General features: G+C 36.2%; 2 protein-coding genes across 2 annotated transcripts in view; both read right to left on the bottom strand.

Moving 5' to 3' along the window:
* Positions 1-3,135, bottom strand: part of lrp2b (low density lipoprotein receptor-related protein 2b) — a 42,686-nt gene extending 39,551 nt beyond the window's left edge. The window contains exons 1-7 of the mRNA XM_077739765.1: positions 3,069-3,135; positions 2,054-2,164; positions 1,854-1,976; positions 1,607-1,723; positions 1,286-1,396; positions 194-310; positions 6-122 (exon numbers count right to left, since the gene is read on the bottom strand). Coding sequence (XP_077595891.1) covers positions 6-122; positions 194-310; positions 1,286-1,396; positions 1,607-1,723; positions 1,854-1,976; positions 2,054-2,164; positions 3,069-3,135 — 763 coding nt within the window. The remainder of the gene's footprint in view (positions 1-5; positions 123-193; positions 311-1,285; positions 1,397-1,606; positions 1,724-1,853; positions 1,977-2,053; positions 2,165-3,068) is intronic.
* Positions 3,136-4,382: 1,247 nt separating this feature from the next.
* On the bottom strand, positions 4,383-14,628 carry LOC144211966 (uncharacterized). The gene is made up of 15 exons (XM_077739544.1): positions 14,571-14,628; positions 14,393-14,493; positions 12,761-12,888; positions 11,080-11,306; positions 9,361-9,999; positions 8,762-8,884; positions 8,558-8,667; positions 8,436-8,494; positions 8,204-8,364; positions 7,556-7,687; positions 7,440-7,485; positions 7,329-7,366; positions 6,921-7,008; positions 6,041-6,311; positions 4,383-5,968 (listed from the first exon to the last, which is right to left on the bottom strand). Exons 4-15 carry the CDS (start codon positions 11,123-11,125, stop codon positions 5,741-5,743), a joined length of 1,941 nt encoding a protein of 646 aa, XP_077595670.1. The 5' UTR covers positions 11,126-11,306; positions 12,761-12,888; positions 14,393-14,493; positions 14,571-14,628; the 3' UTR covers positions 4,383-5,740.
* Positions 14,629-15,666: the final 1,038 nt, after the last annotated feature.

Raw genomic sequence — 15,666 nt, 5'->3', positions numbered from 1 at the left:
CTTACCGCAGTCTTTTTCATCACTGAAGTCTCCGCAATCGTTGAGCTGGTCACAAACCCAACGTTGAGGAATACAAGCACCACTTGCGCAGGTGAACTGGTGTCCGCTACAGGTGTCGTAGACTGCCAAAGAAAACAGGTATGATTACCTAAGAGGTTTCAAGTCAAAACCTGAATATTTAAAGCTGATTTACCGCAGTTGTGTTCATCGCTGTTGTCGCCACAGTTATCCCTGTGGTCACACCAGAACAAATTGGGGATGCAAACGCCATTGTCACATTGAAATTCGTAACTTTGACAGTGAATCGTGGCTGCAAGACAGTCATTAACATAGCCAATGATTATAATTATGACTTATTGGTGCTTTATTATCATGCAGTTGTTATATATATATATATATATATTCAAAGTATATTCTCACCAGCCTATAACCCTATTGACATTATTCACAGTAATCCCATGTTATTTTCCTTTATCATACAAGTCATATATTTGTTACAAACTCCACACTTATCTTGAAACACAGTGTGCTCACTACTATCCTCTAGCGGCCAAAATACGTAAGCGAAATATACCCACTTATATTCAGAACACCAAAATCTTTGTCTTTTCTTTTGCAAATAAACAATGTACTGACCTGGGATCCCATTTCTTTTTCCGAGTCTTTATCAAATAAAACCTCCAGGACGAAAAAATTACACGTGGCGATGTAAGTACGAGGTAGAAAAGAAAGAAACGCCAATACGATGTAGGACAGCTCAGAATCATTAATAGTTTTACTTTACAATGCAAGCATAATTTTTGGCAACGAAAACACCGCTGCAAACTACAACAAAAATAATATTTAAATTCATAGATTGATTTCAAAATAATTTTACAAACTTTAACTCCTACGGATGATGTATTTGTTCAGCATGGACGTTTTCAAACGATGTTGTCAGGTGGGCGTCATTTAGTGGACTGCACTAACTTCCGGGTTAGTAGCATCATATTTGGTACTATGTCGGCCGCAGACTTAATAACAATTAACACGTTTGAAGAAAAAAAATAAGCTAAAGATTGCACCAATTCCCACTTTTTATGATGTAAATAAAAATAAGAAACTTTATGATACGCATCTTCGCCGTTTCTACAACCATACATTGTGCAGAGCTCATTACTGACACCTAGAGGACAATCACGGAACATCATATTCCCACTGCCTATTCGAGCGACACTCGTATGGAATCCACCTGTTAAAAGCTTCTTTCTTGTGTTCAAATTAAATCATAAAATTCGGAACTTACTACAGTTATATTCATCTGAACCATCTCTGCAGTCGTTCAGTCCATTGCAATGCTGAGAGTTGTTGTAACAAGCACCATTGGCACACGTCTTTTCCTTGCAGATTGGGTAGTCTATAAAATACAAAAAAAAAACCATTAATTTTTAAACGACTATTTCAATGCCATTGACGAGAATACCCCTCCAATTATGCAACTTTTTGAAATATCTATACAGGGAATTTAGGTCAAAATGGGTTAATGGGATATCTCGCTCCATTAATTGCAGCCATTAATTGAAAATGTGATGTATTCATTTAATAATTGTGTATTGTATTATCTTACTGCAGTTGTTTTCATCGGAGTTGTCCACACAATCCTTTACATGGTCGCATTTGTATTTGGTAGGGATGCACTGGCCTTCATGGCAGGTGAACTGGTCTACACTGCAGGTCTGACTGCCTATTCAATTGCACAAAAAAACTATTTAATTGCACAAAAAACTATTTAATTGCACAAAAAACTATTTAATTGCACAAAAAAAGACATGAAATCAAACAAAAACTTTTCAAAAACAAATCATACTCCATACCACATTCTCGTTGCTCATCCGAACCATCTTGGCAGTCTTTCTCTCCATCACAGACAAAAATGGAGGAGATGCATTCTCCACTTGTCACACATTTAAACTGCTGTGAATTGCATGTTGCAGGAGCTGAAATTTAACCCCAAAATCAAGAGATTGTTCTATAAAAACAACATTGATTTCCATATTAATGTCAATATACTCACGACAGTTGAGCTCATCCGAATCGTCTGTGCAATCTTTGGTTCCGTCACACTTCCAATTGATGTCAATGCACTGTCCACTGTTGCATTCAAACTGTCCACTGACACAACTACCTGCAGGAAAACCCACAAAAAAAGGTGCTTTCACAACATCCTGGCAATTAGACAAAAAATGTAACAAAATTCAGGAAAAATCTAGTTATCTTCATGACATTAGATGAAGATCTTATTGGGTTTTATTAAAATTTTAGACCACTGGATTTGTTTATGGCGCCGCGTTTACGATGGCGCTTTACGACGGTTCTTCTCTCAAAACATGTGATTTGGGGAGTTCATTCGTGAGAGTTCAACTGATTCAGCAAAAATGGTAAACGGGACGATGCGTACTTTGGATCTGCAATTCATGAGCATGTAATGTCGGTCATGCAAACTAAAATTTACATTTTGCAATAGGTTGGGTTCATTTTTTTGAAGAAAAAAAACATTTAATGAGAGCTTTTTTCTATTTAAATGTTATATTATCAATTTGAAATTGGTTCTGTTTCTTAACTTCTCCATCCTGACTCTTAAATCTCCGTAAAATTAGATACCAATTTGTCTGTTATATTAAAAGGAAGTCAAATTATTGTATTTTAACATAAATATTTTATATTTGCTTCAATATCTACTGGAAATACATCATGTAATAATGTGAATCTTATGTTATGTCAAAATTCAGAGGATAAAACAAGATTTTTTTTAGTTTTCATAAATTATTTTCACATGCATTACCCAGTATTTAATAATATTTGGAAAATTAACACAAATTATTATTTTTTTTGTCTTTCAGAGCTGAAATTTTATTTTCCCTTTTTCTCACAATACTTGAAACAACATCCTCTCAATGACAAAACATATTTAGAAAAATTGGAATGATCCTAGAAATAGAATGACATGGAATACAACTTCTTGTAACAAGTTTGTTAAAATTTCCATAGTTAGAAAAAAGCTTTATAACTCATTTTATTTCATTCCATACCTCCAGCTATGTGAATTCCTTGAAAAATCGTCAAAAGCGTCAAGAGCTGAAGACCTGCCAGGTCCATCGCCGATGAATTTTCAGTCAAGCGTTTCGCCTATCATGAGGACACTCATAGAATAAAAAAAAGAATTTAAAAAAAGAGAAGAAAGTCAAGCACTTGTATTGAAAATTGTGAGGTGGTCAGACGATGGAGATGAACTGTGAAGCGTAGCAAGAAGCTCACCAATATCGACCTCTAGGAGGGATACAACTTTTTTTTATGGCTCATCCCCTTTACATAAACTTGATCTAAGATTAACTTTTACCTGTCGTCAAGTTGTTGACATCAGCATGAAGAGCCACATGTTTTTAATTGGTTTGAAAGGAAACAGTACTTTGACTTTTTTGGAAAAACAAAGCTATCGGGACTCTGAACTTACGTTAGCACGACACACAATCCCTTCTGTGTAATAACTTTGTGGTGTGCAATAACAATATGCAATATCTTAGATTGTGCAGTATTTCAGAATTTACCTAACCAGGATGTGACTTTTTATACTTTTATTTTACTTTTTATGTTTTTTATTATACTTTTTTATTGAGAAAACGCAATTTGTGGAGTATCACCGCCAATTTAATTATACGCAGCTGTGTATGATGACAATAAAGGCTTCTGATTTGATTTTACATGGAAATCAAAATAAATAGCGACATTTTTTTAGCAAAAAGGACACATTTCCCTAATAAAAGGCAAATCTCATGTTGGAGTTGTGTATTAAAATATCAAATTTTGCACCAAAGAGTGGCATAAAACTATTTTTGAGTTGAAATATCTGCTGTTTAAATGTTGTGTGTTGATGCTTTAGTAATACGTTTCCACGTTATGAAAATGTTTTTCTAATTTAATTTTCTTGACCATTATGAATTATTTGACAGTAAATTTAAACCATTACTTAAAAAAAAAAGTATTTATTCATTATCGGTTCTTTAAGGTTTTAAAAATAAGTTAACATGTTAGCATTAAAATAGTGTTTTTTTGTTCATTTCTTTGGAACAATGTGCCTTTTTAGTTCAAATGACTAAAGATACATTGTAATATAGTGAGTTTTACAATCTTTCAACATCCCAAAACAATAAAAGCATATAATTGAAACCCGTAAAATGCATTCCGACACGAATTATTGAGCGATCACACCAACTGTGTTTGACAGCATGTGACCTTGTTACATTTCAATCCTTAACTCACGAAAGCGCAAAGGTATATTGCTTGTTTATTAAAACAATATTCTCTAACTTTTGTCCTCAAGAGGGTCACGAGATTTAAAAAAAAAAAAGATGAGGAAGCAAACAAATGAATTTTCAAGGACGGTTTATAAAGTTAAATGAATCTATCATTACTGTAAAAAAAGCTTGGTTAATATAACAGTAGTATACATGTATCACACTACGTCCCTCTAGTGGTACTCATACATTTCCCCCCCAAAAATCAAGCCCAAAAGTAATATAGTGTAGTTTTTACATGCAAATATGAACATAGTTAAAAACGGTTAATTAGTATAAACTTGAATTGTGTAAAACTGTGCGGTAACCTCAGTCTACAGAAGTTCCTCACCTTGTGTGTGGCTCCATTTTTTTTTTACCTAGGTCTACAATGTCTTCTGTGTCTGTCCTGCTACTACAACCAAGGAAATGTCCTGAATACGGGATAAAATAAAGTTCTAACCTAAAATAGTAGTTATTAAAGTGTTTGTTGTGTAATTTTTATGGTAATGCCCCTTTAAATGAGTAATCAGGGCAACAAAGCATGGGGTAAGATAAATGGGTGATACTTACAGAAGCACAGAGGTTTGAATATCAAAACAGGTCAGCTCACAGTATTGTTTAGATGACACATAATGGCGTTATATTTAAATATAATCTCCTAAAAATGAGAAAAATAGACAGTACATGAACAATATTAAACAAAATATGCATGATGTGCTTTCCGAACAGGTAGATACAGTAAAATATGGAAGACATTTTGCGGGCAAAGAACATGAAAAATGAGATCAAAGATCCCAAAATGAATAACAGCCTTCTTGTTGTGATTAACACTGCCCAGAAGATCGTCTGCTGCTCTCTGCCCTCACTGGAAGACATTGCCAACCCTCGTTACCCCAGCAGAGCCAGGAACATCATCGGGGACCCATACCACCCTGGTCACAATCAGTTCCACCTGCTGCCCTCTGGGAGACGTTATAGGTCCCACAAAGTACGGACAAATATGCTTAAGGACAGTTTTTTCCCACATCCATCAGGACTCTTAACTTGCGGTAGTACAACACACAATCCCTTCTGTGTAATAACTTAGGGGGGAGGTAATATGAAAAGAAGACGTTGGGCGGTAATCTGCCTCTTACTAGGTGACTGAAGGTAAGTGAAAGACAGTGAGAGGTAAGTGATCTGCTCGAGGAGTGATGCAATGTATCCATAACGGCAGAATGCCAAATTACTTGTCCGAAATTCTCACTTATTTGGGTCTTTTGCGGAGAAAACGCACCTTATGGAGAAGCACTACTAATTTCGTCATACGCAGACAATTAGGCTTTTGTTGTTGATGATGACGACAAAGCCAATGTCTGATTGTTATTATTATTATATTTTACTTTTATTGTTTTTTTTATGTGCTATTGCTGACGAGAAAACCACTCTCAGTAGTTGAATGGCCTTCCATCATCATTTGAGTAGCTAGGGTTCGCATGCCCTTGGTTCCGTGCGTACGGATTGGTTTGAGGCCGACTCTGGGCGTAAGGGTTGTTGACCGCTCGAGATTCGGCGTATGGGTTGTTCAGGGTCCTTGTTTGGGGAAATGGGTTGGTCTGGTTGCGTGGCCGATTATACGGGCTGTCGTTCATTTCCTCATAGCTCTCGTTGAGTACCTGTCGTTCACAAATACTCAGTTATTTCCCAGTAAAAATATTTTTTTCCTGACGAAATTAAGACACACTTACACGGCGTCCCCCATTGACTAAATTCTGATGGCTATTGCTAGGTGTCATCTCAAGGTTGGTGCTATTGTCCCAAGCACTTGCAGCTGTGGCTCGCGGTATCTTGGGTACCCCCCCGTTGGGGAATGGTTTTACACCTTTGGCCAGTTCCTTCTTAACCGAAGGAACTTGGTGATTGGTTGGTAGACTCGTAACGAGAGGATCTTGATCGGAACCATTGATCATTTTGGTGTTCTTGGTGTTTTTACTTGATTTGGAAGTTTTCTTTGGGGTTCTGTCAAGATCATCAGAAGACAGATCACAAAATAACATATGGGTGAACTGGAATTTGCACCATAGGTCTTGATTCAAGACACAATTTGAAGGTCTGTCCTTACTTCTTTCAGTTTTCATTTTGACCCGCCCAAAAAAAGATTTAAATCTCAGTCATGATTTCAAGCCTTTAGGTCTTGGTCAGGTTTTGTTTGTGGTATTGAGTGGTCATGTCTTTTTGATATCGAACGATACATATAATGTTCTTGCGGTCCTATTATGTTTGGCCTCTTAAATTTTACTGGTACTCGGATTTAACTTGAAATTTGGTCCGCTATTTTGGACACAACAGAATATATACAATATATTCATTTTTGACTGTACATCCACATCTAGGGAAGGAAGATGATCTTCAAAATCTTTAAAACCTCCAGACTACTGAGGGATGGTGTGGTAACCTCAGTCTGCAGAAGGTCCCCACCTTGTGGACTTCCTGTGTGTGGCTCCAGTTTTTTTAACTAGGTCTATAATGTCTTGTGTGTCTTGTGTCTGTCTTGCTACTGCCACCAAGAAATTAATTAACTAATCTCAACTAATCTGGTCGATGGCTAAAAAAAAAAAATCAACTCACCTGACAGCCAAGACAATCACAACAATAACTGTGATGAGCAGCAATCCTCCGAGCACAGAACCCACGATCACCAAGGCTAATTTCCACACTAGCATCAACAAGAACACAATCATGTTTTATAACATACATATTTCTTAATACATTCCTTTTTATTTTACTTTGTACTTTATATTTTCTACTTTAATGATGAGTGATGAGTATGTTAATAAATTAGTACTTTTTTTCTGTTTATGTTTCATATGTACTGTTAACGGATGCACTTTTTTATATGTATCATATCTTGTGCTGACCCGACCCATCTGTCAAATTTTTAAAGTCAATGTGGCCCCCGGGCCGAAAAGTTTGCCCACCCCTGGTTTAGAATCTGATACGCTTTATTCAACGAAGGGCTGAAATTATCAAACTCACCTTCTTTGCAGTTAAAACCAGAATAACCAAATGGACAGCTGGATAAATAGAAGTCAAAATTATTCACATGGAAAGATTCTGAAGAATTCCATTAAAAATGAGAAGACTTACTTCATACATGCCCGAGTTCCATTGGGTGTCTGACCACTTGGACAAGCTGCCGGGGGAAGAATTTTAGAATAAAATTTAGGTTGCTCATTTTGTTACAGTGACGGTAATTGACTTACCAACACAAAAACGATCACTGTAGTCTGTAATGATGTAATCCTTCAAACACTTGCAGGTGAATTTGCCGTTGTCTCCCGCCAAACACTCAGTGGTATTTTCGTCACATGGTTTCTTACTACACAGATTAATGTCTAGTCGATTTGAATTTGGAAAGGCATTAGTATATTGTTTGTATCCATTGTATATCGTCTACTTCAGGGGTAGGGAACCTATGGCTCGGGAGCCATATGTGGCTCTTTTGCTAGGTGCATATGGCTCTCCGCTAAACTGTGAGGTAAAATATGGGAACTGCTATTGAGAAAGCTCAGTCCTGAATGCATCAATAGGAGTGGTATGTGAGCATTGTGGTACTGACACTACCTCAAGTGCAGCTTGAAACTTTTTTTTCCAATTAAATTAGTCTGCATGCATACTCCAATTGATTGTCATTTATTAGCAATAGCGCGACAATGTTGTCAAAAGATTTTAGAGAATGTTTGTACTTTAAAAGTGGTAAAATTAGTACAAATAGCAACCATTTTAATGTATATTTACTTTTAAATTTTGAGTATGGTTCTCAAGGAATAACACTTGAATATATGAATTGTTTGTGGCTCTTTCTGTCAAAAAGGTTCCCGATCCCTGGTGTACTTTGTTAAAAAACATACTTGTAAAGGTAGAATTGGCCAGAAGGCAATCTTCACATTTCGAGGCTTCAGTGATGGCGTTCAAGATTTCTTGAGTTGTTATTTCAGCCGATGTCTCGAAGATTAGCTCTATTGTCGCACTAATGCCGGGATCGGTTTTTACTTTTGTATTTAGGATGGCCCTAGGTGAAGAAAGATGACAAGATTGAGGGGTGCAAATCTTGTGCGAGAACGGAACAAAGCAGTGACGTACTTGAGTTCCAGCACCATCGAATGAGAATAGCCGGCAGTCTTTTCAAAATTTTGATCGATCTGCACGGCAGGGACAGAATTTAATCACACGATTGAAATTTACAGAGGGAAAGAAAAAATTACCTGGTCGGAAATGTCCTTGGCTGTTTGTTGAAATAAGGGTGATGTTTTGATTGTCATGTTCTTGTCAAATTCTATTCCAAGTACTTGCAGTTCTCCAGGGAATACTTTGGCTGAAGTAAGGCAAATAAACTTTCATTAGTTTGCCCCAAATCCTCTTCAATATACTGCTAGGCAAAAATCTCCCTTCCTTCTACTGCTACTTACCACTCTCACAACTTTGGCTCTCTTCATTGAAGGAATCACCAGCCATACACAAGCATGCACGGGTATCATTGGCACGAGCCTCACATTGGCTCCCGAAAGGACATGGTTGACGATCACAGATATCTGCAGAAAGGGGAAAGACAAAGAGGGAGAGAAAAGAACAATGTAAGATTTACAGGATTAAATTATAGAGATGCTACGGTACTGTTAGATTAGATTAGATTAGAGAACTTTATTCATCCCGTATTTGAGAAATTTCATTGTCACGGTAGGAAGAGGGTGAGAATACAGACACAGAAAAATACATTTTAGACATAAATAAATATATGTATACATGTAATATATATATATATATATACATATATATATATACATATATATATATATATACATATATATATATATATATATATATATATATATATATATATATATATATATATATATATATATATATATATATATATATATATATATATATATATATATATATATATATATATATATATATATATATATATATATATATATATATATATATATATATATATAAATAAATAAATAAATAAATAAATAAATAAATACATAAATACATATACCTGGTATCTGTGTGGGTGTAGATTCTGTTGTTAGTTTAGGAGACGTGGTTGGTCTGGCCGGCGCGGTTGTTGTTAGGTTAGGGGACGTGGTTGGTCTGGCCGGCGTGGGTATTGGTGGTTTAGGGGACGTAGTTGGTCTGGCCGGCGTGGTTATTGGTGGTTTAGGGGACGTGGTTGGTCTGGCCGTTGTGGTTATTGGTGGTTTAGGGGACGTGGTTGGTCTGGCCGTTGTGGTTATTGGTGGTTTAGGGGACGTGGTTGGTCTGGCCGGGGTGGATATTGGTGGTTTAGGAGATGTGGTTGGTCTGGCCGGTGTGGTTATTGTTGGTTTAGGGGACGTGGTTGGTCTGGCCGGCGTGGTTATTGGTGGTTTAGGGGACGTAGTTGGTCTGGCCGGCGTGGTTATTGGTGGTTTAGGGGACGTGGTTGGTCTGGCCGTTGTGGTTATTGGTGGTTTAGGGGACGTGGTTGGTCTGGCCGGGGTGGTTATTGGTGGTTTAGGGGACGTGGTTGGTCTGGCCGGGGTGGATATTGGTGGTTTAGGAGATGTGGTTGGTCTGGCCGGTGTGGTTATTGTTGGTTTAGGGGACGTGGTTGGTCCGGCCGGCATGGTTCTTTGTGTTTGTATCTGCACTGCAGCTGCAACAAATGGAGATGACAAAAATAAACAAAAAATGCTCAGCAAAACCTTAAAGAGCGGATTTCAACGTCTACTTTCACATTAAAAAGGTTGGAATCATGGTAGAAATCAAATAAAGTAAATAAATAAAGTTCTCTCCTGATGCAAAGTATATTTTTGACACAATGTCCCCTGCTGATGGGGTAGGAAATTTCACCTACAGATTACAACGTCAACTCCATTTTTGTTAGATAGGCACTTTGGTGTTCATATTCTTGGAAATGGGAAGGTCAAATGGCTAAAACGGTAAGATTTAATTGTGTTTAACGACACACTGGTCAAATATTTACACAGCGTTAGCTTGTACGATTAAATGTAAAAAGTTAAACATTATTATATAACATAACATTTTGATCCCAGAATTTACATTTAACAAATATACATAAAAAGGATTAATGCAACTGAACTGATAAATACATGAATACTATAATCACTAAAAATAACTAAATATAGAAAATCAAATGGTAAATTACAGCTAAAAGTTTGAAAAGCCTAAATAAATAAATAAAAAAACTAAGAAATAGAAGAAAATATAGAAATGTATTATTTCTTAAATCATGAAAATATTTTTGGGGGCAATATTTCAAAAATAAATAAAAAGGAGATATTAAGAAATTCCTCTTTAGAATTTTCAAAACCTTAAAATGTAATAATATATTCAATTAAAAAAATTAAATGACCTACATTTTAAAAAAATCCTAAAAGATTTAGAAGAAATTACAAAATATAAAGAATTAATGTAAAATGTAGAATTCAAAAAATATATATTTTCTTATTATTGTACATAGTGGATAATAAACTTCTTAAAATATCTTCATTTACTAACATTTAAAGTGATTTTTAAATGAAGGATTTTCTCAATTTTAGCTGTCTTTTTCAATTAGATTTCCTAAATTGAGTTTATTTGAACAAATACTAGTTTTATGTATTTATATAATCTTCTGATACTTCTGGTACGTATTAAACAGCAATTTAGGCATCAAGTAGTTGCTTTCATCATATGATATAATATAATACATAGAGAAAGAAAAAATACTTACATGTAACAAAGAGAAAAAGAACAAGTTTCAATTTATTTGGTGCCATCGGGGCAGCCAAAAATATAAAGTATAATTGGAAAAAAACCTGAAGATTTTCCGAAAGCCGCGTGTCCAAGGGTCTTCAATGTCCTCTCACTTTAGATGATGACTCCTCAACTCATATCGGACAGACTTTTAATCATTAGCCAATCCTTTAAGGAGGCAGGAATTGTGTGCACAAATACTTCCTGTTAGAGATAAAGACAAAAAGGACAGATGATGTTTTCCTTTGGGAAATAAAAGGACAAAATTCAAAAGATATTAGGAAAAAAATACAAAATTGATATCTATAATCGAAGATAAACCAGTTTTTTTCTTTTGTATGAGACTCTGAGTCGCTCGATTTGGAGAATCTGCTGATACCGGGTCCCGATCCGATACCCAGGAAATGCATCAAGTCGGGGGAAAAAAGTACTCCAGTAATCCCTCGAATATCGCGGATAATGTAGACAAGACATTGTCGTGATAAACAAAAAACTGGGAAGTAGGATCAGCCCTATTATTACGACCATACTACAAGTACAATTATCAAGAAATGTATGTATTAAATTTAACAGCTATAAGCATATGAAAAGACAGGAATGTATCATTTAAATCTAATCTATACATAAAAAATTGGAAATACTTTAAGATCTGTACTGAGTGAAAACAGTTATATATATATATATATATATATATATATATATATATATATATATATATATATATATATATATATATATATATATATATATATATATATATATATATATATATATATATATATATATATATATATATATATATATATATATATATATATATATATATATATATATATTTTTTTTTTTTTTAAAGCATGTTATGAGAGGCTTTGGTCTTTTTCGTCAGGTTTAAGAGTCATTGGATCCCCAGTGGAATTTTTAGGAATCAAAAATAATTATATTATATACGAATAATTGTTTTGATCCATATATTAATATGAAAAACAATTAAAACAAAGAAATCAATTAAAAGAAATAGTTTGCTGATCTAGCGTTTTGATGTGGAATTTTGAATGTTATATATTTTGCTTGAAAAAACTTGTTCTTTAAATAAGGAAGTTATGGGTTGAAAAATTAATAACATCTTGGATGATTTGTTTTTGGAGTCAATGATGAATGGTGGAGACCTTCCCATAACAGAGTTTACCTCCTAATTTAACACATTATTCTATCATAACATTAGTATTGGGACTTATTACCTGCCAATAACAGTGATAGACATTCATGTTTTAGAGCCATTGGTGGCTTTAGAGTTCTCAATCATTGACAACCAATGTGGTAATACAAAAATAGGTAAAAGTTTAACAAAGAGAGAGGGGGTAATCACAACTCTCCTAAGAATTTAAAACAGCTCCTCCAGTTTTCAATTAACCCCGAAACAACCTCTTGGACAAACATGAGTCACGCTACTTAAACCCTATTACGGGAGGCCATTAAGTTTCGGCTAGGACAAAGGTGTAGCTAGTGACCTTTGAGTCCTAATTGTCACACCTTAATAAACCAGCATGGTTCTAAAAATAAACTAATGTTACTGACTTCTAGCATGAACTGAAATGTAGAACGATCTATATCATATTTGGACAATAAAAGGGATGTTTAACATAGATATCCAATATTACCTGATGGAAAAAGACCTTATCTGTGATTTGACTTTGATCCGAGATTCTTTTATTATACAACACACGAGTTGAGCTCCGGCGTCATCGGAGGGCGTTGGTTGGAAAAAAAATGACCCGAAAAACAGCACCTGCGTCAGTGAGGGAAAAAAAACAGCATATGCTTCAAAGAAAATGTTGAGTCATTCTGTAGATGGATTGTCAACATTTCAGCAAAAGCATGAAATACTTTTGAGAATAATCCAACAAGATAAGAGGGAATAAGTAACGTTGAATGCAAATGTCAAAGAGTCAAGATGGTTTGATAGATCTAAAAGACAGATAGTGACAGGCGTTTATCAGTTTGTCCAACAAATACTATCTGTCTTTTGGTCTAAGAGACCATTTTGACTCTTTGACGCGTGGGTTCAGAGACTGGTGGATAGACTACCCAAATGATTGACCGATGGGCAGGAAGATATTTTTGACCAATGGACAAGTAGACAGGGAGCCTAAGGCCTGACCAAAGGCAGTCTGTCTTTCTGTCCAAAAGACTGAACGACCGACAACCTGTCCAAGAGATCAACTGGTTGTCTTCACTTCACCACCAACATGTTTCCTATTGACGTGTCATCTGCCTAAGAAACAGACGGACTGTGTGATTGATTGATATATAGTCTGTCTCATATACAGATAGACTATTTGACATTCTGTTCATGAGAAAGACAGGCAAACTGTCTGATTGACAGACAGATAGACTGTAGACAGTTGGAGAGTCATACTGTCCGAACAAATGTCTGTGCAAGAGACACCAGGATCGTCAACACAAATTTCCAACAAACAGACTTTCCATCTGCCTTTGACAGTCTGGCTAACTGAAAGACAGTCTGGCTGACTGAAAGACAGTCTGGCTGACTGAAAGACAGTCTGACCTGCCTACAAGCAGTCTGTTCAAGAGACAGACAGGTAGAGTGTCTGACTGATAGACTGAAAGATAGTCTGTCACACATACCGAAAGACAGGCAGATTGACAGATAGATACTGTTTGGCCGACAGTCGTTTCTTGATAGGACAAACTGTCTATCTCCCTGTCAGACATCTTAGGGGAAAAAAAAACATCTCAAACTTCACTAGCTAACAGACAATTTAACTTTACACTGACTGTCTGACTCCTTCAAAATATAACATTTGCATCATGAAACACACAACTATAAACAATTAGGGTCATGAAATACTATCCTAATCCTCAAACATTCTTCCTGAGGGAAGGCCATTTTCCATTCTGAAAATTTTATGAGCATGTTGCCGTGTCAACTTGGGCGTGATAACGTTTGAACATCAGCCTGCGGTCGACTGACTGACTGGAAGTCCAAAGTCGAAAACAGACCGTGCCCAGCCCATCGCTTTGACAACGTGAAGTGTTGTCACTGATACGTTTGTTGATGTTGGTAGAAATGGATAATTCATTCCCTCAATTTCTGAACTGCTAATCCTCACAAGGTTCATAGATTGTGCTGGAGCCTATCCCAGCTATGGACACAAAGCAGGAAAATACCCCGAATTGGTGCCCAGCCAATCGCAGGGCAGAATGATACAGACAACCATTCATGCTCACACTCATACCTAGGGGTAATTTACAGAGTTTAACCAGCCTACCTTGCATGTTATTCAGATCTGGGGGAAACCTTGGCAACCCTGGGATCGAACCTACGACCCCAGAACTGCGAAGCCGACGCGCTAACCACTCATCCCCGAACCTAGAAATGGAACAAGAGGAAAAACAATATGTAGCTAATACACCACCAACTTCTGTTACTTAATTCATTTTCCATACCGCTTATCCACATAAGGGTTGCAGGGGGGTGCTGGAGCCTAGCCCAGCCAACTATAGGCAGATGGCAGGGAACACCCTGATTTGTTGGCCAGCTAATCACAGCTAAAGTAGACCATCGTGGTTTGTTTCCTGTGAAATAGAAAAAAAGAAATGCATTATTTAATGTGAAACAGTGGCTAAATATTTGCATGTATTTAAATTAGACGATGAATAGATAGTTCTTTTGTAACGAAAAGGTTTTTATTGGCTTCTCTAATCCGTTCATCATCTCAATAACAGGTACAGCCCGGGGAAATGGTGTCACGAGGGTGCTCTAGTACTACCGAAACAAAGGAATAAGGGGAGGCTTCTGCTACGACATTTTGGTATTGAGGTGACAGGCAGAAAAAAAGCCATAAAAATCATGCATACTTGATCCAACTGAAAAAAACAAAACAAAAAAACAGAAAAACAAACACACATTTTTAGTGTTTTTGTACATTTTTGTAAACAATATCCTTCTAGAGTTCATATCAAAAACACATTTATGGCAAGTAACAAAAATAAGGGGATATAACATGAGAAAACAAAAATCCTACAAACGAGGCATCTAGAATGCAACACTGCTTGGCATGGATGTTTTGTACATTTAAAAATCCAACAAAAAAGAAAAATACATTATGCATTTTGACAAGTCACTTGCTCTATCATTGTAAACACAAGGCAGTGTAAAAAATGATAACAATATGTCGAAACTATTCTACAAATATTTCCACTACATACAACCAAACGCGTCCCTGCTTTCTTACGCTTTTTCTGATATGAGGTATATTTTAGTCAATCTTATTGTCTTTTTCTCTCCATTCAAAGCATAGTGTTTTTTTTTTGTTCTTTTTTGTTTGGCCCCCCTCTTGCAGCATCAGAGTCCCAGAAATCCAGCATGGAGGGGAGAAAGGAGGGTAAGGGGGGTCCGGAAATTGCCCAAATGAAATATCAACCCTGGATAGCGAGAATGGCTTAAACCACGGAAGACAAAGAAGGCCATTGTTCATTGTCGGGACTGCTGCATATTCAGGAGGCGTGTGGGTAAATTAACTCTGCTGCATCGGTGCTACAA

The sequence above is a fragment of the Stigmatopora nigra genome, chromosome 18, assembly GCF_051989575.1.
Source record: "Stigmatopora nigra isolate UIUO_SnigA chromosome 18, RoL_Snig_1.1, whole genome shotgun sequence".
Classification (NCBI taxonomy): Eukaryota; Metazoa; Chordata; class Actinopteri; order Syngnathiformes; family Syngnathidae; genus Stigmatopora; species Stigmatopora nigra.
The sequence above is the reverse complement of the archived record's forward strand: the minus strand, read 5'-3'. Positions and strand labels throughout refer to the sequence as shown.